This window comes from Stegodyphus dumicola, chromosome X2 (assembly GCF_044657685.1).
Source record: "Stegodyphus dumicola isolate Sdum_Otavi_A_Nest chromosome X2, ASM4465768v1".
Classification (NCBI taxonomy): Eukaryota; Metazoa; Arthropoda; class Arachnida; order Araneae; family Eresidae; genus Stegodyphus; species Stegodyphus dumicola.
This window is the reverse complement of record NC_140781.1, coordinates 5,109,359-5,134,773: the sequence shown is the minus strand read 5'-3', so window position 1 is coordinate 5,134,773 and position 25,415 is coordinate 5,109,359. Positions and strand designations below refer to the sequence as shown.

The 25,415-nt window shown below is 32.2% G+C and overlaps 1 protein-coding gene across 8 annotated transcripts in view; it reads left to right on the top strand.

Annotated features, from left to right (window-relative positions):
• Vps51 (vacuolar protein sorting 51) overlaps positions 1-25,415 on the top strand; it is a 171,901-nt gene that overhangs the window by 70,231 nt on the left and 76,255 nt on the right. For all 8 annotated transcript variants that reach the window (XR_015038908.1, XM_085809109.1, XM_085809107.1 and 5 more), the window contains exon 10: positions 18,777-18,877. Coding sequence is in view for 7 of the 8 variants with exons in the window: in XM_085809109.1 (XP_085665235.1) it covers positions 18,777-18,877 (101 nt within the window). In the remaining variant the exon portion in view is untranslated. The remainder of the gene's footprint in view (positions 1-18,776; positions 18,878-25,415) is intronic.

Below are 25,415 nucleotides of genomic sequence, written 5' to 3'. Positions count from 1 at the left end.
CGGATTATATGGTCCTTCGTTTAAGAGTTTAGTGACACCATCGATGTAAGTGTTCTTATCCATGACGACTATCTGGCCACCTTTGTCGGCCTTTGAAATGATTATCTTATCTAATCATTATTTCCTATCTTGTTCATTTGCGGTTTTGCAGCTGAAGATGATGGTTTGGTAAAACCATCGAAACTAGTCCTGTGAAAATTTTGTAGGTATAACGCTGATTTTTGTTGTTTGACTTCTGAATTAGCATTTATTCGGCGTGTTATTGTGTCTTAATTATAGAAGCCCCAAACAGGCTTACATTTTGCTTTCTTTTTTGCACGTGGTGTGGCCGCCATTTTGTGATTGTAGGAGTTTCGGTGAGTACGTTTTTGCAATTTTCAAGTTATGTTTATGTTTTGTACATTTGGATATTGTGCTTTGCTTGTCTGATTTCGTGCATTTTGCTTACAAACGTTTTGTTTTCTATTCATTTCACTGAGGGATTTTTCTGCTGTTTTGTGTGTACTTTATTATTGCTCAGTTAATTTAGTTTGATTTTCTGCATTGTTTATCATGCCTTCATCCGTTAATCGTTTCACTAAATTACGCCTGAAACGGCAAAAATTCCTGAATCATCTTGACTTTTTACTTAAATGTAAATGTAAAAAATTGATCCCCAATTTTATTCAAATCAAATCTAATCAAAAACCTTCGAGTCGCGTTTCAAGAATTCTGTTAAATTGCAAGCTTGCCTTACTTCGGTCCGTGATAAGGGATACACGTCAACAATTGTCCAAAATTGAACATGAACTCTATAAGCTTCATCTGGAACTCGCTAAATCGTATCCAAAATTCACTGCCCTTGAACAAAAGTCTTGGTCTAGAACGGAGAATGCAGTTAACCGTCATAAAAACACCCTTGCAGTTAAATTCGAAAAACTTCTTTTACAGTCTTCCAGTTCAAGTAGTTCAAAAAATCTTCCCATTGTAAACATCAAGCCAATAGTTAATATTTCTAATGTTAGTCTTTCAGAAGAACAAGAGAGAATTCTAAAATATAATTTTAACTTCTCACAAACCTGTAAACCCTCGATTCCACAGATTTTATCTCCTATCGAAAAAGCTTTCAAGTTCAGTAAAGTTTCAGATTCACAGAAAGAAATGATTAGGCATCTTATCGCTCATAATGTGAAATTCAATAATAAACCTTTTAAACCAAATCTAACTGCGAGAGAAAGAGCTACAATGCGCGAAATTCATTCTAACCCGGATATTATCATTTCAAAGGCCGACAAAGGTGGCCAGATAGTCGTCATGGATAAGAACACTTACATCGATGGTGTCACTAAACTCTTAAACGAAGGACCATATAATCCGATCCCTAAAGATCCTTCACCTTCGGATTTATCCAAAATAAAAACTGCGATCAAATCTTTGCAAATCATTTCAAGCAACTTAAAACATTCGCTTATCCCATCTGTTGCAAATTGTGCCAGACTATATGCTCTTCCCAAAATTCATAAAAGTGGTATTCCTTTCCGCCTTATTGTATCAAATTTAGGTACTGCCTCGTATCCTTTAGCTAAATATTTAGTTTCTAGATTTTCCACTCTATTAGACAATAACATTTACACCATAAAAAATTCAATAGAGTTTGTAAAGAAGGTTAAAAACATTTCTCCTAGTAATTTACTCATGGTTTCTTTTGATGTAAAATCATTATTCACCAATGTCCCAGTGGAGGCTGCATTAAGATGTCTAGAAACCAGACTTCGCGAATTTCATTTCTCTTGCATCGAAATTGAGGAGCTAATTTCTCTCACTCAACTCTGTTTGAAACAAACACATTTTGTTTTCCAAAACAAATATTACAAGCAAACTGAGGGATTACCATGGGAAGCCCCCTCAGTCCCATCCTGGCTGATATCTACATGCATTATTATGAATCAAAATAGTTTGAAATTTTAAACTTCCCGGCATGGTTCCGCTACGTAGACGATACTTTTACCCTGTTTGAAGGTAATAAAGATGATTTAAATAAAGTTCTTTCAACAACGAATTCTATTGATCCTGCTATTCAGTTCACTTTTGAACTTGAGACTTGCAATTCTCTTCCGTTTCTCGACATTCTGGTCACACGTAACACATCCAACTTCAGTACTACAGTTTACCGTAAACCTTCATCGGTTTGCCTTCCACCACACTTTAAATCATGTCATCCGACTAAACAAAAGTTAGCTTCATTTTATTCCTATGTTTTCCGTGCTCTTCAAGTTTGCTCCTCCAAACTAGCCCTTGATGAAGAACTAAATTATTTAAAAGCAATAGCTATTGACAGGGGCTTTTCACCCAACATTATTAATTAGCAGTTAAAAAATTCTCATCTGAACACACTAAAAGGCACACTCTTATTTTAGGAGATTATAAAAATTCTGTTGTCATTCCCTTCTTTCCATCAATTAGCTATAAAGTTGCACATATTTTGCAGAAATTTAACTTTCGGGTTGTTTATTCTCCCATCAATAAAATTCCAACTTCTATACTCAAGGACCCCATTCCGGATATGAATTCCTGGGGTATTTATAGGATTCCTTGCCAGTGTGGTTTAATTTACATTGGCCAAACTAAGAGAGCCTTAAAATTTCGCGTCAAAGAACATGAGGCATATGTTAGAAAAAAGGAAACACAGAAGTCTTCTGTTGCTCAACATTGCTGGTCCGAAAATCACACTTTCAATTTTTCTGCTGCCAAAATTATTCAAAAAACATCTTCCATTGGAGAACTGGATTTTCTAGAGGCATTTCACATTCATAAAAATCTTTCTGTTCTAGTTAACGATCCTAATTCCAATCCAAATTTGCCTTCGGCTTTTAGAGAAATTATGTTTTAGTTCTGGTTTCGCCAACAGATGGCGCCACTTGCTTATTCTTGTTCAGGCTTTCTTATCTTATCTAATCATTATTTCCTATCTTGTTCATTTGCGGTTTTGCAGCTGAAGATGATGGTTCGGTAAAACCATCGAAACTAGTCCTGTGAAAATTTTGTAGGTATAACGCTGATTTTTGTTGTTTGACTTCTGAATTAGCATTTATTCGGCGTGTTATTGTGTCTTAATTAGTAAAATCTTTTTAAATTGTAAGATTATTTTAATGATTTTACTCCCTCCCCCATTTTTCTTTGCTACTGCTGTTTGATAAGAGGTTCTAGTAAAGTTTTGAGTTAAGATTATTTTGAACTTTCAAAGATTTTCTACTGCAGGATTTTAATTTTTTCTACATTTTTAAGGGCATGTTTCCATTTTTTTAACATTCTTTTTAGATTAGAAAAATGTTTTTAAATTGGAAGATATTTTTAATGATTTTCCTTCGCTTTGAGGACTAGAATTTTCGGGTGAATTATTAAGATAAAAAATATATTGAAATGGTTCATCAACTGATTCTGGATACAGAAAAACAAGGATTTTGTTTTAGAAGGGGAAATGTAATTACGGTATTTGAAGGCATATAAGACGCACTTTTTTCCTAAATTTAGTCTCAAAAAAGTTACTTGTGTCTTATACGTGAAGGACACAGATTAACTTTCAATACTGAATGCTATTTTTAGCCCGGATAAAGGTCTAGACACACATAACTTTTTCTACATCTAAACATGTGTGGCCTTCTAAATAAGGGTGTGTCTTATATGCCGTCAAATACGGTAAATTTGATATACCTCGTCTTGATGATATTATGTTGAAGTTGGTTGAATTCCTCGCCTTTCTTGTTCTTTTATAGTACTTTTTGGTTTTTCTTGTGATGGTGTATTTTAACATGTTGACTGCCGTGGGGGCCACCGGTTACCAGCACTCGACTCGGCTACAGCGTCGTGGGTGATGCTGGCAATGCGACCAATAGTAAAATACATACTTAGAATAAATATCGATACTGATAAATTTTTAAATAGTACCATTGTTACTATAATAATTTGAAGAATAATAAATTGTAAAAATTTAAATTATAAATCGCAAAAATGATCTACAGATGTTTGGGGGTCTCCGGTGACAACCAGCATGAAAAATGCATTAAGCACGATTATATGTAACATAATGTTCTGCAGATAATATTTCAACATAATATATATCACATAATAAAAATTTCAAGTTGGCGTCATGAACAAATCATGTAAAATGCATGCTACAGTCAACGTGTTAATTTTTACATTTTAAAGTATTCTTATTCTACATTTTTAGAATTCAGCGATTCCGGATTATCAATCATCAATTTAAATCTGGTAAGATGGCATGCAGAAATTAGAAAATTAAAAATATGAAACAGTAATTTATGAAATAAAGAGCAATTATGATCTAAATGGTAGCAAAATTTACAACAAAAAAAGCTTAATATTTATTTATTTACTTTATTAAACATTTCTTTCAATGTAAGTTGTTTAAGTTGCTTCATTTTATGTGCTAATACTTTCTCTTTAATTCTATAAACAGACATAATTTCTTGTTCAGTTACAAAGTTCCGCTGTTCAAGTCCTGTAATTGCTGTGCCGAGAATACCGACTAACTTGTGAATCGAAATTTTTTCGTTTTCACTAACCTCTCTGTCACTTTCTTCATGCCTTTATCCATTTTTTGCAGCAATTCCACTTTTTGTTTGATGGACATCGAAACATGCTTTCGCTTTGCAGATCCCTCCAAAATCGGAAAGTCTTTTTGACATAATCGAAAGTTCAAGCTTACTTTTTATAAAATTGCTCTAACAGCCTGCAAAAAATAATATGCCTGATTCAGTTAGAAGATTAAGGAACAACGCAATCTGCAACTTTAACTGAAATGGATATTTAGTTAATTTTAGCCTAGCTTATACCGTCTGTTATACATTAAACGCTACGCATGTGCAAAAAGTTTGTAGCTTTGAGGTCTGGATTATAGATCATTCCAGATTATGGACGTCCGAATTAAAGACTTTGTATTTATTTATCCCACACTTTCATTTTGAAACATTTTAGTACATGCTTTTCCTCAATATTTTAAAAGTTGATTTTTTGTTGAACTGAAATATGTAATATGAAAAAATTCTATCAAAAAACATAATTCAACTCAGAATTGAAACAGGAGATAAATAGAGATAATAATATGGGGTATTTGATCCTCTTCCCCTAATAGTCATTTGAAACATTTTAGCGTGTTTTTCCATTCAGCTGAAATAGTAAAAATATAGAAAAATTCCCACAAAAACATAATTCGGCTGAGAAACAAAACAGGCAAAAAAAAAAAAGGGTTGGCGTCAGGAAACTGATTGGTCTAAAACAGGGCTTCTTAAACATTTTTTCAGTCGTGACCCTTTTTTATCATAGATTTTTTTCACGACCCCAAAATATTTACGAAAATTTTGTGGGACCCCATAAGCATTGTGAAAATCTGACACGCACGTGAGTGAAACTGTCAATTTTTTCACTTGTATTGTAAGATAATATGGCATTATCTTTAATTTCTCATTTTTAAGACATAAAACAATGTGAAAATTTTAATTAAGTAACAGATGAAATGACAGCATCATGTGCAAAGCAAGTAAAATGAACATTTATATTATAAAAAGAATGCGTTGAAACATTTTCGTTTTTCTCTTTATCTGTATTGTGTTATCTTCATCTATTTTCAGATATATTGTGTAAAAATATTGGGTAATTGTAAAATTGTTATATTAAGTTTAAGAAATACCAAAACTAATAAAATTATTTGCGACTCCCTGCTGTAGATGGGGGTTGCGATCTACAGTTTAAGAAAGTTGTCTGAAATAACGTTACGTTTGATTTTGCTAGAACATTAGATAGCTGAGGCCACAGCCAGTGCGGTTATGGCAGGTGTGCAAAATTTTGGAATTTACAAAAATATCAAGTAGCAAAATTTTTGGAATTTAGGACTCACAGAGATGGCATAGCACAACAAAATGTACCTGCTGAAGCTAGGACTCCAGTGCATGGTTATATTCTTGTAAGGAGTGTATGCCTGAATGCAGAGATGCATTTCGAGTCATCATCGCTAGGTCACCAGCCTACACAGCATTGTGCGATACATCATTCATGTAAATACGGAATAAAATTGATTGCACTAACCTAATTCATGTAAATATGGAATAAAATTACTGCAATTTTTTAATAAGAATAAAACACTTGCTTTCTGTTCATCTGAAATGGGATAGATTTTCTAGCAGTTATTCCAGCAGAAATTTGAAGAAACGGATCATTCTGTATTCAGTTAGATAAACAAATACACAAGCTATGAACATAACATATTAAACCGTAATTCACTTTTCACATTAGACAGCCAATGTTTATCAATTTTTACATAAGTCGTACTTTCCCGTAATTTGGAAAATACTCCATTGCATGCTGTTCTGTTGAAGACAAGCCCGAAATCTTTTTTTTTTTTTTTTTTTTCAAAATGCAATTGATAACTTGTATTTTTTTTTTTTACAAAATTTAAACCTGGGAGTCATGAACAAATTTGTGGGGTGTCACCAAATCCAAAGATATTTATTTGACAATAAAAGGTATACGGAATTTGAAGAGAATTTTGGATGTTTTTTAACATTTCCATATTTTAATTTTGATTTTATTGCTTTCCACTTGATTTGTGTGTTATGCTTGATGATTTCCAAACAGGTCGAATAAAATTTCAATGCAATTGCATACATGTAGCTAAGATGTAGTTTTTTCGACTATGTTAGTAGTGTCTTGCATGTAATTGTAATACGCATCATTTATAAACTATGTTTCTTAATTCTAATCAAATTTGTTGTCAAGTAAGCACATAACATTTCCTAAGTATTGGAAAATTCAGTAGTGTCTCAAAGGATAATAAAAACAATTTTGTTTTAGCTGCAATTTTGTTCATGATGGTTAAATGGCCCAAAATAGATACCCAATATTCACAAGAGAAATGGGCTGGATGGACCAACATCAAATAAACTTAGAGAAAAACTATTAATGAAATGCAAACAATAATGAATCCAATGGCTCTCTTTCTACTTCTAAAAAAAATTGAGTAAATATCAAGAAGAGTTTATTTTATACTGCTTTACATTTTGCACTATTAATGGAAAATGTATATCCATTGTGTGTTAAATGCAGTGTAAACTTGGCACATGGAAAGTATGAAACCTACGAAATTAAAAACACATTTAGAAATGGTACATTTCTGTTTTGCCGGTGCAAACGATAAAGTTGCCAACAATGGTACAACTGATGCCAAACAGAATACCTTCACTGGCAATCTTTTACGCCTCATTTTCAAAACAAGTCGCAGCCATTTCTTATCAGATTGACTGTACTGGCATACAATTACATAGAATTTGTACAAGATAGTTAAATTTTATGCTCTAAGACCATTCATGGTAATTAAGTCAATTAGAATGCAATCACACCGCTCATCCGAAGGCGAAAATATAGAAAAGACAAAATCACGGGTCAAATTCATCAATTGTAATGAGAATGGACTAGCGAAGTAAAGCACTGTGGTTTTACATAATTTCTGAATAAACTATTTGTACGAATTGAAATAATTCTTGCATTCCAAATTAAAATTTAACTTGTCATTAATGTAGATAATTACTGAGAGAATTAGATTTTGGTAGCATAGTTTACGTGAGATGAGATCACGTGATGCGAACCAACAAATCAGGATGTTGAAACATGAAAACATAGTAAATTCTTAATGTTTTTTCACAAATTTATTGTCTTTATTTATTGGCTTTTTTACAAAATTTTAAAAGGTATTAAAATGTTTATGCCTTCAAAATAAAAAATTCTTAGAACTAACGTTTGTTAAAAGTTTTATGTGTATATTGTATGTTGTCGACAACAAAGTCTGCTTGGCGAGATTTGCGCCAGTGAAACGAAAAGTACCTCAGAAACTAAACATAAAGATTAAGTAAATATATCTGAAGAATTTTTTTAAGGAATGAGCTAAGAGCATGAAAAATTAAAATGTATTTTTGAAAAAATATACAACAGTTCCTGAGAAGATTTACAGGCATCTTAAAAGTTTCATATTTAATTGCAAAAAATTTAAAACCTCATACAATTGCAGAATCGGTTATTCTTCCTTCAGCAATTAAAGTAACATCATTTATGCATTCAGAAAAATATAGTAATGATTTAAAAACAATAGCATTAAAAAAAGATACCGTTTCTCACCAAATTTCTGTAATATCAGACACTATAGAATACAAAATCCAGTCTTTACTATAAAACTTGATGAAGCTACCGACATTATAAAAATGTCTCAATTCATCGTTTATCTGAGATATGTTTTTGAAGACGACACAGTAGAATATTTTTTATGTTGTAATATTTGGAAAGGAAAAGCAACTGGAGAGGAAATATTTGAAATTATTGACAGACATTTTGAAACAAATAATCTTACCTAAACACTCTGTGTCGCACTTTGTACCAATGATGCTGCAGCATTAACAGGTAATTATAAAGGACTAAGAGGGTTAATAATAAAAATTGCTCCCCATATAATATTCCATCACTGTATGACACATAGAAAAGCTCTTATTGCAACTTGATGAGGAATTGCACATGATATTGCAGGGTTATTACTGCAATTAATTACATTAAAAGGCAAAATCCTAAACAGCTGTCTCTTTTTAATGCAATGTAATTAGATAAGTTCTGTATATGAGACATTATTACCAAGAAAATTAAGTCAGTTGGCTTTCACACAGAAAAATAGCGAGACATATTTTCGATTTGAGAAACACAGTTTACATATTTTCGGAAGAAAAGAAACATACATCAGCAAGTTCATTCATTAATAATGATTAATTAGGAAAACTCAGTTACATAGAAGACATTTTCTAAAAACCTAAGCATTTTAATAATGAGCACCAATATTGAAGCTTTTAAAACTAAGCTAATACTTTGGCAAAGAGAATTGAACAAAAACAACAGAAACATGGTTTTCAGAATTTACTAAAGAAAATAATACAGATTTCTTTTTTAAAACAACATATGATAAAACTGACAGAAATTTTTTTTAAAAATTTCCAAATAAGGAATTAGGTTGGATCTGTGACCCATTTTGCCTTTGGTATTTTCAATTCCAATGTATCTCTAAATAAAAAAGAACAATTAATTGATATTTTAAGTAATGGAATACTGTGTGTTCAAGTTAAGTCTGTAACTTGCCAAAAATTTCAGTTATCTATTGGAAACGAATATGCCGATTTAAAAGGAATGAAAGTAAATTATTACATTTCTTACATAAAATTGTACAGCAAACCTTTAGCTTATATTTAAAACTTCTAAAATGCTTATGTTACATATTTCTGTTATATAAGCATTGAAAATGGATTTCTCACTGAAATAGAAATAATTTTGCTATTGAATTAACATGGGGAACTTTTTTATTGAAATATTTTTTCTCTGTGACATTAGTTGCATCTACTACAAACTAAAGATTAAAGAACTGTTTTTAAAACATTTCGAATTCGTTGTCATGTTGATCTATGAAGCACTAGATTAGTGAGTTTTTATTACAATATTGACAAATATAGTTTTTAAACAATCAAAAAATTTTCAGAGGAGATAAATATTTGTTAAATATGAATGTGTTTTCAAAGCGGAAATAAATAATAAGTGATAAAAAGAAAATTAAGTTAGAACATTCACATTTCTAACAAAGTAATTTAATCTTTATAATACAATATATTTTACAATGATCATGCAAAATACAATGTGAAAGGTTATGCGAAGATTATGATAGTACCAAGAGTATTCAGCATTTCGTATAATCCTATTACCAGATAATAATAACATTAAAATAAATTTTATCTGAATGAAGTTTTCTTATTACAGAAACAGTCAAATTATGCAATTACATAAACGAATGCACTTTCAGACAATATGCTTAATACTGTTAACAAGTGCAAGCCAAAGTTCTGTTTATGTTACTTCTCGCCCTTCAGCGCATGCTCAAGAATTACCATCCAGGCGAAACTAGTCGATTTGTCCATGACGTCAAAAATTCGAAAAGTGGGGTAGGGTTTGGAAATAAGCTACCGTGAAGTTTAAAGTTTCAAACAATTTTGATTCATAATAATGCATGTATGAGGGTTCTTCCTATGGCTAATCCCTCAGTTTGCTTGTGATATTTATTTTGGAAAACAAAATGTGTTTTTTTCAAACAGAGTTGAGTGAGAGAAATTAGCTCATCAATTTTGATGCAGGAGAAATAAAATTCGTGAAGTCTGGTTTCTAGACATCTTAATGCACCCTCCACTGGAACATTGGTGAATAATGATTTTACATCAAAAGAAACCATGAGTAAATTTCTAGGAGAAATGTTTTCAGCCTTTTTTACAAACTCTATCGAATTTTTTATGGTGTAAATGTTGTTCTCTAATAGAGTTGAAAATCTAGAAACTAAATATTTAGCTAATGGATACGAGGCAATACCAAAATTTGGTACAATAGGGTGGAAAGGAATACCACTTTTATGAATTTTGGGAAGAGCATATAGTCTGGCACAATTTGCAACAGATGGGATAAGCGAATGTTTTAAGTTGCTTGAAATGATTTGCGAAGATTTGATCGCAGTTTTTATTTTGGATAAGTCCGAAGGTGAAGGATCTTTAGGGATCGGATTATATGGTCCTTCGTTTAAGAGTTTAGTGACACCATCGATGTAAGTGTTCTTATCCATGACGACTATCTGGCCACCTTTGTCAGCCTTTGAAATGATAATATCCGGGTTAGAATGAATTTCGCGCATTGTAGCTCTTTCTCTCGCAGTTAGATTTGGTTTGAAATGTTTATTATTGAATTTGACATTATAAGCGATAAGATGCCTAATCATTTCTTTCTGTGAATCTGAAACTTTACTGAACTTGAAAGTTTTTTCAATAGGAGCCAAAATCTTTAGAATCAAAGGTTTACGTGATAGTCCAACTTCTGATAGTCTAGGACTTCTGATAGTCCAAGATGTTAACAAGGGAGAGTATTTCAATAGTTTTATTGTTAATTACCTGCAAACAGTAAATATCTGGTACACATTGGATAAAACCCCTTTGAGTTTTCAGTTTATGTTCTTGATTGTGGCTGTTGTCTCTCTAAAAAAGAGTTATTAGGGAGTCTAATTAACCTGCTATAAAGAATAATTGCATCTTTTTAAATCATTAATCAAAGATTGGTTTAAGTCAATAGCTTCAATGCCAACTTAGGGTTGGTCTTTGATTTCTCCAGAAATTATTCATAAAATCTGAATTTGAAAGGCTTTAAGGCTATTAATTACTCTATCAGAAGCAGAAACCAACACTTCATTATGGTAGTTCAGGATCAGCTGAATATACATTTTATAAGTTGTATTTAAAGTTTCTCTTTCAGCCCATTTAACTCCATCTTGTCATTTAAGAATAGGAAGGCTTCTTGCCTTTAAAATATTGTGAATCCAGTAAAAGTCATCAAGTCAGGGGGGTCATTTACAGAAATATTAAGTAGGATGAAGCTAATTATAGTGGTTAGTTTGCTTGAATTTAGAAGTGTAATCTCCAAAGTGAAATGGGGAGAAGCATTGAGAACAAAAATCTTTGATCCTCCAGAGCATCTTGTCATCAACACTTTTTGATTGCAGTTTTTGGATAGTCCTTAATCTCCAGACCTTGTCCAAAGCAGCCTGTGTCTGTAAATAGGGCAAATACAGAACTTCGTCATTCTAAGGCATCTTTTATTGATTAGCTGAAGAAGGTGATCTGTTGGCTAGTTGATGGGAATTTTCTAAAATCTGCCTGGGTAGTAGACAAAATATTATTTGTCTCAATATACCAGTTAAGACAAGAAATTTTCAATCACTCCATGACTTTAGATAGAATGCAATATTGGTCAAGGAAACAAGCTGATAACTAATAAAATCATCCAGAGGTTTATTCCTTTTATGTACTGGAATGACAATAGCTTTTTTCCAAATAGCAGCTACTCCAAAATTCCAGTTTTAGTTATATAATTTTAAAAGCACAGAAAATGCATTTTAGCCAAGATATTTTAGAAACTGTGAGAAGTTATCTGGCTTTGGACTCTCCATTTTTTGTTTGTCTAGTGTCTTCATTAAGTTCCAATATGCCGAAATCACTATGGAAGATCTCATGTCCTGGTTCTTTGGGCTAAGAAGAACAACCTTCTTTAACCTGACGAGTGTCTCTATTTTAAGATCATAATTCAACCTTTGTCTTTTAGAATAAATACAGTTAAAAGCATTAGGAATCTCATTATCATCAATTAAAAGGTTTCCCTCAACTCTCATTGGTTCCCCAATTTCCTCATTAGACTTATTCTTCAGCTAATTTACATAGTTTATATTACTGTCCTTTTTGTAGTGAATCTTAGTAATAAAATTATTAAAACATCTGTAATTTGCAATTAAAATATCTTTATGTAAGGTGAAACAAATAAATAATTATAATAATAAAACAGCCACAGAAACAGTACAGTGGTTAACGTCGCTGACTGGTGTGCCGAAGGGCCCAGGTTCAAATCTCGGAGTAGTCAAATCTGGAATGTTTGTAAATGTGTGTCATAGTATCTGTGCATCATGGTGCCACTCTAAATATGCACTGAGACGAAATTCCTCTTGAAAGGTTGGTGGTAGAAGATGAGGTATGGGGGCCCTTGGACATGTCCCCCCAGGATGCCCTTCATCAAAATTGGGGGTGGAACTGAGCTAAATTGTGCTGTCCCCTGTAAGGAGCTCAAGACTGTTGCCAGCAACTGGTGTAAACTTGCACTCCTTGCCTCGAGGAGTTTCATGGGCTTGGGCTGACTATAGATTAGACAAGTGAGCATTAACAACTGTGAGCAACAACAACAATAATAAAACATCAATTTGTGCAATTTTTGCGCCATTAGAAGAAAAGAGAGTAGTAATTATTTTAAAAGTGTATATCAAAATTACTGTCACCAATTAGGATTCCACTAGCAGTTTGTCTTGAATTTGATAAAATTCAGATATCAAAAGGACCAAAGTAATGGTTAATCAGCATTTCATCTGTCAAATTAGCTTCAAGAATAATAAAAACATCAATATCCAATGACTTACAAACAGTCAAAAGCTGTGTTTTCATTTCGTATGAGAGACCAGCTGTGTTCCACTGAAGAATATTCAGATGTTTAAAAGGACTTATTTTCCCCAAAATTTAATTGCATGATGAAGAAAAATCTTGGGAGACCCAGTGGAAGCTGTTGCAGATTTTGCATTACCCAGGGTGCACCATGAGGAGGCCTGCTATGTTACACTCCTAATCTTGAGATGAAACTCAGAAATTGGTTCTTCATTGAAATTCTCTGAAATTGGTTCAAATCAGTTCTGTCACCTTTTGACAATATGACATATTGCTTATTCAGTATGATGTATTGCTACCTCTTGACCAGTATGATGTATTACCTTTAATTTTACTTAACCTTTTAACTGTCATGCCCGAAATAATCTCGCGCACTGCACTGGTATTCCAAAATGTCATGCCCGAATATTACTCGGGCTAATTTTTTTTAAGTGCATCGTATTGTTATACCCGAATATATAGGTAAAGGTAAAGGTAAAAGTATGGTCGACACCAGCGATGTACCATAGGTCAACTGGTAATGCCTTCCCATACTAACTCTTTGAAAAAAAAAGGGGGGGGGTGATTGCAAGTTTTATAAGAATTTGCATGGACTGAAGCTTTTCAAAAGATCTAGAGTTTGCCTATTATGGTACATTGTGCAATTCCACAGTATGCCCCACATCCAGTATTTATTAAAAATAATGGTGTAGGGCATAAGTAGATTACAAAATAGTCGGAATACAATTTGAGATTCACAAGATAAATTGAACATCTGATTTGGTGCAACAAAAATAGGAGATAAACATAATTAATAAACAAATAAAAATAATGAGATAATTATAATTAGAACTGGCAACACAATATTAAAATGAATTGTTATAATAATGCTAAAGAGGTGGGTGTCCATGGGTTGAAGTTTATTTCGGCTTCAGTTCAACAGATGGCAGCATTTGATTGAAGGTTTAAAAGGATAGAGGTTAAAGTTCAAAGGCATTTTTTTGATTTTTTGACTTTGAGGCAAACATGTCATTTTTGGAATAAAAAAAATTGACAATTTATGCACCCAAATCATCAAAATAACTTGACAGTTAAAAGGTTAAAAGACAAGTGGGTCTCGAGTAACTTCATTCTTCCAGGGTTGGAACCCAATTCTATGTCACATGTTTGGAGTTGACTGAAACAGATGCTTACAGCAGTATATTTTAATGAACATTGAGATGTTGCTTTCTGAAAGGGAAGGGGCCAGAAGTAAAGTTCGCAGTAAATCCATACCACACAGTCAGTGATGATAAAGGCAGAATGATTTTCCTTCATTACCTACTCACCCTTTAAAGCAAAAGTACTTTTGTTTTAAATTTGCAAAATGTTTCTATTGGAAAATGCCATCTAGTAGCAAAAGTGTAATTTTTATTTTATTTTATTTTATTTTATTTATTTATTTATTTTATTTTATTTATTTATTTATTTATTTATTTATTTTTTGTTCCCAGGAATTTCTTCTCCATGTCAAACAGCATGCATACCAAATTCCATCAATGTGTTAGACTTAAGAGTGCTCTGAATAAATTTGTTTTAGTTTTATCTGCTTTGTAGATAAAGCTTTATTTGTATTTTATAGTTGTTAAAAATAATATACAGAATATATTTGTGTACAGAATGTAATGGAATTACTGGTTATAAAGTGGATAAAACAAGATAAAAGTAGTAATTTTTATAATAGCATTATGTTCTGAAATGTAAACACAGTAAAATATAAAGAAAATGGTTTGCTTTAGTTGATTATGGCAAAACACACTAAGAATGTATTTCAAAGGGAATGGATGGCTTGGTGGAAGTCTTTCTAAGAGAATCTGGCTCATATGCACATTACACATGGAGAAAACCACAAAAATGCTAATGCAGCCAGCTGGTTTGCCTGGAATTGAACCCAGGTTGGAACTACCAGTGTTCAGCAATTTTACTACTCTAAAGAAAATATAGAATGAAAAGTACTTTTTAATAATAGGTAACTGCAAAAAATAAATATTTAAAAGAATTGTTTAGCTGAATGACCAACAACTGCACTACATGTACCAGTAACAGTGAAGTAGTTGGTGTACTCTCTGTAAGATGCCATCCATGTGATGTACTTCAGTAGGAGTCACACTAATTTGGACAGCAAAGTCGTCTTGTAAATGAGATCCATTGTCATTAAGATGCCTGACAACAGGTCTCATGTAGGAGACACTTCTCATTCATTTTAACAGTGCTTGTAAATATCAAACACTATTTCTTGTGAACGTCCATGCTTAAAATGATTTTTCTTGTTCTGTATGCTTCATATATACTGTATTTCCACATTCACATTTCATAGTGCTAAATGCTTGACTGCTGAATCCTGGGAGTTTGGTGCAGGTTCAGTCCCAGGTGAATGAGCTGGCTGCATGGTTGGTTTTGTGGTATACCCATGTGTAACATTAATACAAACCAGTTTCCCTTAGAAGATCTTTCGTGGTGACATATATTCCCCTTCTGTACAGATAGCCTTCATGTGCTTTGTCATATTCAGGTTACCTAAACTTTGTACAGTACAAAGTCTTTTATCCAGACGTCCATAATCCGGAATGATCTATAATCTGGACCTCAAAGCTAATACGTTTACACATGCGCGTTTAATGTATAATGGACGGTATAAGCTAGGCTAAAATTATCGAATTATCTATTTCAGTTAATGTTGCAGATTGCATTGTTCCTTAATCTTCTAATTGGATCAGGCGTATTATTTTTTGCAGACTGTTACAGCAATTTTATAAAAAGTAAGCTTAAACTTTCGATTATGTCAAAAAGAGTTTCCGATTCTGGAGCTGCCAAAGGATCTATAAAGCGAAAGCATGTTTCGATGTCCTACAAACAAAAAGTGGAATAAATATTAAGCTTTTTTTTTTTGTAAATTTTGATACTCTTTAGATCATAATTGCTCTTTATTTCATAAATTACGGTTTCATATTTTCAATTTTATAATTTCTGCATGCCATCTTACTAGATTTAAATTGATGATCTATAATCCGGAAAATTCCCTAATCTGGAATCGCCTTGATGTGTAGCAATATGTTAACAAAGCCAGCTGTTTAGGCAACTTCTAATACTGTTCAGAACAATGTAGGGTGGAAAAAAAGCCATCATTTGATAGCTTTCTAGTAAATGTCATTGTTGTAACTACTATTTGACATAGAATATAATAAATAAAATGTAGCTATTCACTTATGATTTTATTAACATTCTGCATGTTGCTGCCATCCTATTCAACAAGAGAAGCAATTTAATTGAATTCTGTTATAACAGCATAAATATTATGTTGTTTATATCATGTGGAAGAAGTTAGTTTTTGAATTATTAATTTAATTGTTTAATGATGATTTATCATTATAAAGATTGCATTTGCATGTGCAGAATGCTGTTAAGTACATCACTATTCCTGAGTATTTTTAACCTAATTTAATGCCAGAGAATATGCATTAAGGGGTACATTTGTAAAGAATAAAAAAATCAAGGGTATTAGAATCTGATTTTTTAGAATGATATATCAATATCTTCACCATCTGTGCTGGGATTAGTGCAAATTAACTAAAATCTGAAATATTTTCTTTTGTGCAAAGACTTTTACTTTAGATTCTGAAGAATAGTCAATTTTACAATTCTAATGTGTAGTGGTTTCCAAAAGTTAAGCAACAGATTGAAAAATCAAATCAAAAATTAAATTTAGTTTGAAATTCTTGAAATTTTAAAATGTTACAAATAAAAGCAAGCTGCATCGATCACTTTACATAAACAGGATACAGCTTAAAACCAGCTGTTGTGGAGGGAATTGTTTTTCAATGAACGACCATATATTAAACAGTTTCAAGATAGCCAAGTTGTAAAATTGATTTCAAAGTGACATTTGCCAGCAGAATTTCATTATAGAGCCATTAAGCTGATTAGATGGAGGTCAACAACAGTCTGACATTGCAAGATGGCTAAATATCAACTGTTCCGGGGTAAGCCAGTTGTAGAACGAATTTTTAACTACTGGTTCGACCTCTCAGAGACCAATCAAAGTTAGGCCAAGCATTGTTACTCCTACAGATGACCTGTGTTTGCAGCTTAGTGCATGTTGCAACAGCACTGCAACTCCATCTTGGCTTAGATACGTGCTTAATTTTGCTATAAGAAGGACAGTAATGCCCACAACAGTATGCAGACGGCTGCATGAAAGAGCTCTGTGTGCTAGGTGACTGGCATTGTGCTTGCTGCTAACCTCCTGCTATTAGAGCAAAGGTTTGAATTGGGCATGTAGTCATTTAAACTAGACTAAAAATCAGTGGAGGTTTATTCTGTTCCTTGATGAGTTTTGCTTTGCCTTACAGAGTGATTCCAAATGTATTTACATATGAAAAGAAGCAAAAACTTGTCTAACATATAGGAAGGGGATACCTATGCATGCAGTAGTATTCTTGTATGGGAATGAGTAATTTTAGCTGGGTGCACAGACCTACATGTGCTGCTACATGAAACTCTGAATGCTCAGATATAGAAAGATGATGTGCTGGATTTTACTGCTTGTATGCTGCTGTAATTGGTGATGCGTTCATTTTACAAACAGGTAATGCCCACCTTCTTACTGCTTGCCTCATGCATGGATTTCTTGAAGAAGAAATTAAAGTACGAATGGAATGGCCAGCACACTCTCTCGACCTTAATCCCATTAAGCATTTGTGGGATGCTATCAGAAGGCATGTTACTGGCTTTCAACTCGCTCCCCAAAGCCTAGATGGACTTTGAACTGCTTTGTGTGATTAATAGGCATTACTACCCAAGCAATGTATTGACATCATCATAAACAGTATGAGACATAGATGTTAGGTCTGCATTGTTGTTTTGAGTGAGCATACTTACTATTGAGAAATTCCTTTTGTATTTAATTTGCATTTCTGAATTTATGAGATTTTATGTTCCTGTTGATATCACAAAATGTAAATACTATAACATTTTCAAGTTATAAGTGATATAATAAATATTATCACAAAGTTTTATCGATTTTGGTTTCTTTTTCAGTTATCATCAGTTTTCCATTTTTTGCTTAGTGTTTGGAAACCATTGTAGATTTTAAATTACATTATGGAAACAAATTGCAGTTGTCAAGTTCAAAGTGCTGATCTTTGGCAGTTTTATTTAAGATTTAGTTTCCAGTGAAAAACAAATTATCTGTGTATGCCAAGTTTCTCATGAATTTCCTTCTGTGTTTTATAACAAGTCATTTTCTGTACAGTCTTCTCTTGGTTCTTTTTACTTTATTATAATGTATTATGCGTTTTATTACTTCAATAATATTTTTTCTTGTTTGTAATTAGCAAGAACTAATTGTTGAAAATTAATTTGTTTTTGATTTGTGAATTCTTTTCTGATGTGGTCTTTATTCTGATCGCATATGTTTAGTGTTTTAACAAATATTTTCTGTTATTTTATAAGGTTCGAAATTAATCAGAAATTAATAATATATATATACTATTATTAAAAAGAAATTACTTTTTCGTGTGTTTTATACACACTTATTTTCATTTTGTATTTGCAAATTTTTTCATATGAAATGTTTCTACAGCACATTTTCGGTTTAAACCAATTTTAAATGGCTGGATTTCCACTAAGATGTTGATATACAATTATTTAAAAACATGTACATATTTTTTTCAGAATATGAGCTGTGACAATGCCATGCTTGTAAGAGCTTTGGATAGGTTTTACAGAAGAGTGCAAGCAATGAATAAATTGCTCCCACGTGTTGATTTTATGGAGTATGTTGCCTTTCTGAATGTTCATAATTATTATATATCAATATTTATGCTATAGTAAGTAGTATGTATAAAATTGTGTTACAGTAAAAGCTCGAATATCCAGCATTTAGCTTAAAAGAAAGCTTAAGTAACCAGCATCAAAAAAAAAAAAAATTAAATGAGATAATCTATAACTGTGTTTTAAAGCTTGTTATACTTAACATGCATGTATTGTAGTGAAACAATATGATTTAGTGACAGTGATGGGTAAGCATTATGTCATAACAGAGTTATGAGAAATTATCATGGTTTTGTGTAAGCTCAGTTATTTCTTCATAAATCGATTTAACTTTTGTAAAGAAGGATGTAAATTCTGTTTTGTTGCATTCTGAATGAAAATTTTAATATATAGAAACTGCTTTCTACAGGACAGCATGCAGTAAAGTATTTTCAAAGTTATAGGATCCTGACACAAAAAAATTCACTGTATGCAACTTTATTTCAAAATGGATAAACAGTGATGATGCAAACTGAAAACTTGTGATAAGCGAGTTAAGTTTTTTATGTGCTATATCTGTAATTTGTATTTGTTTATTATCTAACTAAAGAACTGTACATTCTTTTAAACTTCTGGAATGACTGATGCAAGTTTGGTGACATCTCTGCCGACTTTCAGTGGGATTTTATAATTAGCTACTGTGTTTAATTGGCTTGTATGTCTTAAATGCATTTTCTCCTAAAATTTTGTATAATTTTAAGTGTAGGTTTTTGATATTCAAGTTGATAACAAATGAGATGACTGCTTTTATAATTTTAGACTGGAAATTTCTTCTAATGTAAATTTTGATTTTTCTAATGTAAATTCCGTTTTTATGCACCCATCTATCTGGAATTTTCATGTGTCTGGCATTAGGCATTTCCCAAGCTTTCCAGGTAGTTGAGCTTTTACTATATTTAGTTTCATGGCTGTTTGGGCACATAAACAGAATTGCTATCTTTTTCATATTCATTTAGAACACTTTATAAAAGTTTTCCATAAAGGATAGGACTGAATATTATTAGTGAATACTGAATGTGTTGTTAGGAATCCCTATTGAGACAAAAGGAACAAACAAATATAAGTAAATGCACATGTTAAATTTTAAATATTTGTTATAGACATGAAGAAACTCCAAAGTATTTTAAGTTCTATGCAGAAATGAGAATTTCTGTTCTTTGCGTGCATTAACTTTTAGTATGAAATTGATCTCTTCACATTTAGCTATATGAACTGTTTGTTTTGCTGGAAATATATGCATGGATTTAAAATATATATATTGTTGCAGGTGCCCATTTGTTGATGTCTTTTGTAAATAATAACTGCAGATAAACGGGAAAAAAAATGAGAATATTATCAAAAGAAATTAGTAGCACACAATACTATAAATAGCTCAACGAGATTTCAGATATTAAGCAATTCCTCTTAATGCATGAGAAATATCATTTAACAAAATCACTTAAAAAGTGAATTCTAATCTACAATTCAGCTCATGCTGTTTAAGCGGCTTAATAACAACTAATAGCTATTATTAAGTCATCTGAACTCTTGGAGCCATATTTTTATAGTATAACATGATCACAACTGTGGTGTAGCATGAGCTTCTGAAAGCTTTGACAAAAATTTGGTTGCTATTTGGTTGTTCATATATGCTTATACTCGACATAATTCTAAAGCTATTTTGTGCTATTAAATGCTATCACACTCAGAGCGAAAAAGTCAGAAATTTCATATAAGAAACAAACACTTAATGTGCAAAATGTGGCCTGCCCCCCCCCCAAAAAAAATATTGTAAAAAAAAATAAATGAATGCATAGTATTGTAACAATATAAATGAGCTGATTTACATATTTGCAGATATTTACAGCAATATGTATATGTAGTGAATAGTTTGACATGGATAGCCTAGAATGTGATAGTGCATAAAGATGTACTTGCAGTTACAGCCAATTAAACATTTTTTTACATTAAACATTTTGTCATAAAATGACAAAATGTTTTTGAAGATGTACAGCTAAATTAGCATATGATATACACCCTGTCTTTAACAACAGCCATTTTAGACTTCTAATTTTGATAACATATTTGAAGTTAGAAAGGAAAGAGCATGTTAAAGGATAGAGAAGTGGAGCAGTGTGGCATAGATGTCATGTAAAGAATATAACAGTTACGAATTTTCTTTAATCCCATCAGTTAATGAAGAATTTTGTTTGTAAAGATTATTATTGTTATTATTGCTTATGATTATTATTATTAGTATTGTCTTAAAGATTGGTTGTGTTACATATAAATCTATGAGATGTTATTTAGCAATCATACGACGAGGACTAACTTGAAAGATACTAGTTATAGAGATATATTATTAACATATTACCATTTTTAGGATAGAAAAGAAAATAGTGATATTAAATAAAATTAAGGAGCTATTGCAAGTTAAAACTAGAATTTAATTTTACATAGTTTTTATCTTACATATTAATGGAGAAGATATATGTAGATTATATGGATAGATGGCATCTTAAAAATAATACATTTTATTCCTGTTTGTACTGATGGTTTGAGATTTGTCAATTTTAGTGTTGTTATTGGCTGAAATATTTTTTTCACCTTCAGTGTGCCATTTCCACATACTTTCCATCACAGAAACTTATTTCAGTTTTCAGTATGTGCTTGTACATTTTTGCCAGATATTTTTTTAATTGTGATGTATACAGAATGATCTCACACTTAAGATGGTCATGAACTGCATTAGCTGACTAGCTACTCCCCTATTTCCTAAGTCTAAAAGAAGAAAAAAGAAATAATTTCATTTTGGATTCTTTAGTTTTATGTTTAAACCTGAACTTGATTTGAAACTTCTGTTTTGATAAAATATTATATGCAGTTAGTTATATGTGAGGGGAAAAAATGAGTTTCCTTAATAAGTAATTTAATAAATATTTCAAATTTATGTAAAATTTTTTGAAAAAGTTCCTCTTCTTATTTGAAAAGCTTTTAAATATTGAGTACTTTGAAATATGAAAGTATTTTGAAATATTCCGTCATTTACTTAGTGCATTCTGTAGGACACTAATTTCTTGTATGGAAGAAAAATCATTCTGTAGACGAATGATTTTTATATTGTTCTCTGGTAATGATTTTTTTAGGGACCTATCAATTAACACATTGTAGCAAGGCTGACACTTGTACATTCCTGAAGATATGTTGGTTATTGTTGAGCATTTCTAGCTATTAACCGTCACTCCATTTTTGATGGAGAACAGCAGTTCAAGGGTCTTCCAGCCCTCTTCCTGTATAACCAGCTACTCACCAGTTTGCCATGTGTTTTGAGTGCATGCTTGCACAGACATTTTACACTTACAAACATCCAAGTTTTCATTGGGATTCGAACCCGAGCATGCCAGTTTGGTAATAAGTTTTATTAACCACTACACCAGCTGGGTGCCTTATCAATTAACAGTTTTTTAGATTTTGTACCTATGATTTTGTTAAATTATGACTGTCATTTAATACATCATCTTGGGAAATGGTGGCCATACCTAAAGAAATTATCAAGGATTCAGCTTGCTAGCCAAATAAAATTATAAATGATGCATTTGCTTCAAAATCTAAATGCCATTTATTCATTCATCTAATGGGAAAATAGTTGTAAAGAATAATAATACATACAGTTCTTTTGTGATTGCATAGTAAGAATGAAATTCAAAATCCAAATGAAGGAGCTTTATATAGCAAAGGAAGCAGTTTCAGTTTTACTATGTAATACGCATCCTGAAAACACATAAATATTTTAATTTTACTTTCAAAGATCAATTGAAAATAAGGTTTAGTGTTAACTGTATTTGAGTGACAGTTCCTTTAATATACATTCAAATTAATCATGTCCAAAAAGTATAATAATGCTGTGGTTACAGTTGCAAATATATCAAGATTTATTTTAAAATTGTTTGATTTTTTATTTGTTTGTGGTAATGAACTCATTTGCAATCTCGGGAAGAAATTCTTTCGCAAAAATTATGTAGCTCGAACTGAAAACTGTTAAAGCAGCAGCTCTTCAATCGGAAGCAAGACATATAACAGTAACTGACTGAATGAAACACTAAATTTTGATGACTGGGCTGGCTGCATGGTTGGTTTTTAATGGTTTTTCTCATGTGTAATGTGAATATGAGCCAGTTTACCTCAGAAAGTCTTCCATGAAGGTATCCCTCCTCTTTAAGCAGATAGCCCTCAAGATTTTGCCATATTTTAATAGTATAATCTTGCCCCTTTTTTTCTTAATAAATAAAGCAGATCAGAAACATACAGATGTATACACTGGTCATCAAAGTTAAAGAATAATGACAGAAATAAAACATAACTGATTCTTGATGAAAAACTTAACAGAAATTTATATAAAAGTGTTAGTTAACATAAAGGAAGAACAAGTTACATGATCTTTCCTCTCGACAGATCAAAACACATCTAGAATCATTAAATGAAAAATTATTAACAGAAATTTGTATAAAATCGTTAGTTAACATAAAGGAAGAACAAATTGCATGTTGTTTTCCTCTCTCGAGATCAACAAACATCTAGAATCATCATTCAGACTGTTTCTGGACTCGTCAGTAAGCAACTCAGGCCCAGTTGTTTTGGTTTCATTGAACATGACAATGGCACCAATTTAAACGAACCCTACAGGAAGCTCGAATGAGTGGAACACAAACTATTGTTTTTCTCACATTCACAATAGAATGGCTAATTCGGGTTCCTGTAGCAGCCTGAAATTCTAAAACCAAATCTCGTATAGTTTTGCGGTTTCTTTGAACTGACACTGACAGAAAACTGTCTTCAGATGCAGTTGCTGCTCTTGGTCGGACTTGACCAGGCTGTCTGTCAACAGATCCAGTGCTTAAAAAGCATCTCCAAGCTCTTGATATGACACTTTGAGGGATATTAAAGTCTTCGGTGACCTCCATTTGTGTTTAACCTCCCTCAATTGTACCAATTATTTGCCACATTTGACCTTCACTGAAATGATGCCTTTGAGCCATAACTAATGAACATTGATCATTCTCAGAAACCACGTTCACTTTAAACAATACTACAGACCGGAATTCCAACATGCGTCCATTGCACACCATGCTGTCAATCACTGAATTTGCATATTTCTGGCTCTAACATATGTGCAGAAGTGCAATTTTCTGTTCAATTGTATTTAATTAATATAAATAATTACAGTATTGGGCATTGGTAGCAACATTAACTTAATGAACATATTTGTTGTCATTATCCTTTAATTTGGATGACCAGTGTATATATATATATATATGAGGGCTAGAAGATCTTGCTTTCACTTAGAAGAATTGAGGAGCGTAATTGCCAATGGCATTGACAGATACCTGCTATGGGCTAAATGTATAATTACTTTAGTTTGTTGAATAAAGGCTAGGTTAGGTTATTTAATTATGGCAAAGCCTCGAGGGCTATCTGCCTAAGGGGAGGGATGCCTTCATGGAGGACTTTCTAAGGGAAACTGGCTCGTATACACATTACACATGAGGAAAACCATGAAAACACCCATGCAGCCAGCCCGTTCGCGGGATTCGAACCTTGGACCGAACTACCAGTGTTCAGCAACTTTACCGCTCGGCCGCTGGTGAGCCCTTGTTGATTAAAGAATGGTTATAATGTTTTACTGTTAGATTCACTGGTATATATACTACATTTTTTGCAATTCCACTTTTTCTTCTTCAATGGCCAAACAGCCCAGGATGGGCCCTTGCCTTCCTCAGAACCGAATTCCAAGCTCTTCTATCGCTAGCCATGGACATCCAATTGGTTATTTTTAAAATTCTCAATCCAAACAGTCGAGCCACCTAAGTTTAGGTCTCCCTCTTTTTTGGGTGCCGAATGGTCTGGCCAAGAAGATCTTTTTAGTTACTCGATTTTCATCCATTCTGCACAGGTGTCCTGCCCATTTAATTCTCTGAATCCTTATATATTTTACTATATCTATTTCTTTAAAGCATTTATGGAGTTCAAAGTTAGTTCTTCTTCTCCAGATATTGTTACATTTTATGCCGCCAAAAATACTTCTCAAAATTTTTCTTTCAAAGACAGAAATAATACTTTTAGCTTTTTCTGTCATTGCCCAGGTCTCAGCAGAGTATGTAAGAATGGGTCTGATTAAGCTTTTGTAAATTAAAATCTTCATTTTTCTGCTAATGAAGTTAAACTTCAAGTATTTTTTTTAGACCGAAAAAACATCGGTTAGCATCTGTGACTCTACTATGGATCTCGGGCATTAAATCATTGAGAGTATTAACCTCTGATTCTAAATATTTAAATTTGCTAACAGTTTCAAATTTGTAATTCCCAATTTCAAAATAGGGATTGCTGTTATTACCACATGGCATGTATTTAGTTTTATTTTGGTAATTCCACTGTTTACTTTATAGTACTTACTGTATTTTTTTATGCTAAAGAATATTCAGTTGCATTTTCGTGAGGTTTTTCTTAAGAGTTTTTCCTATCAAG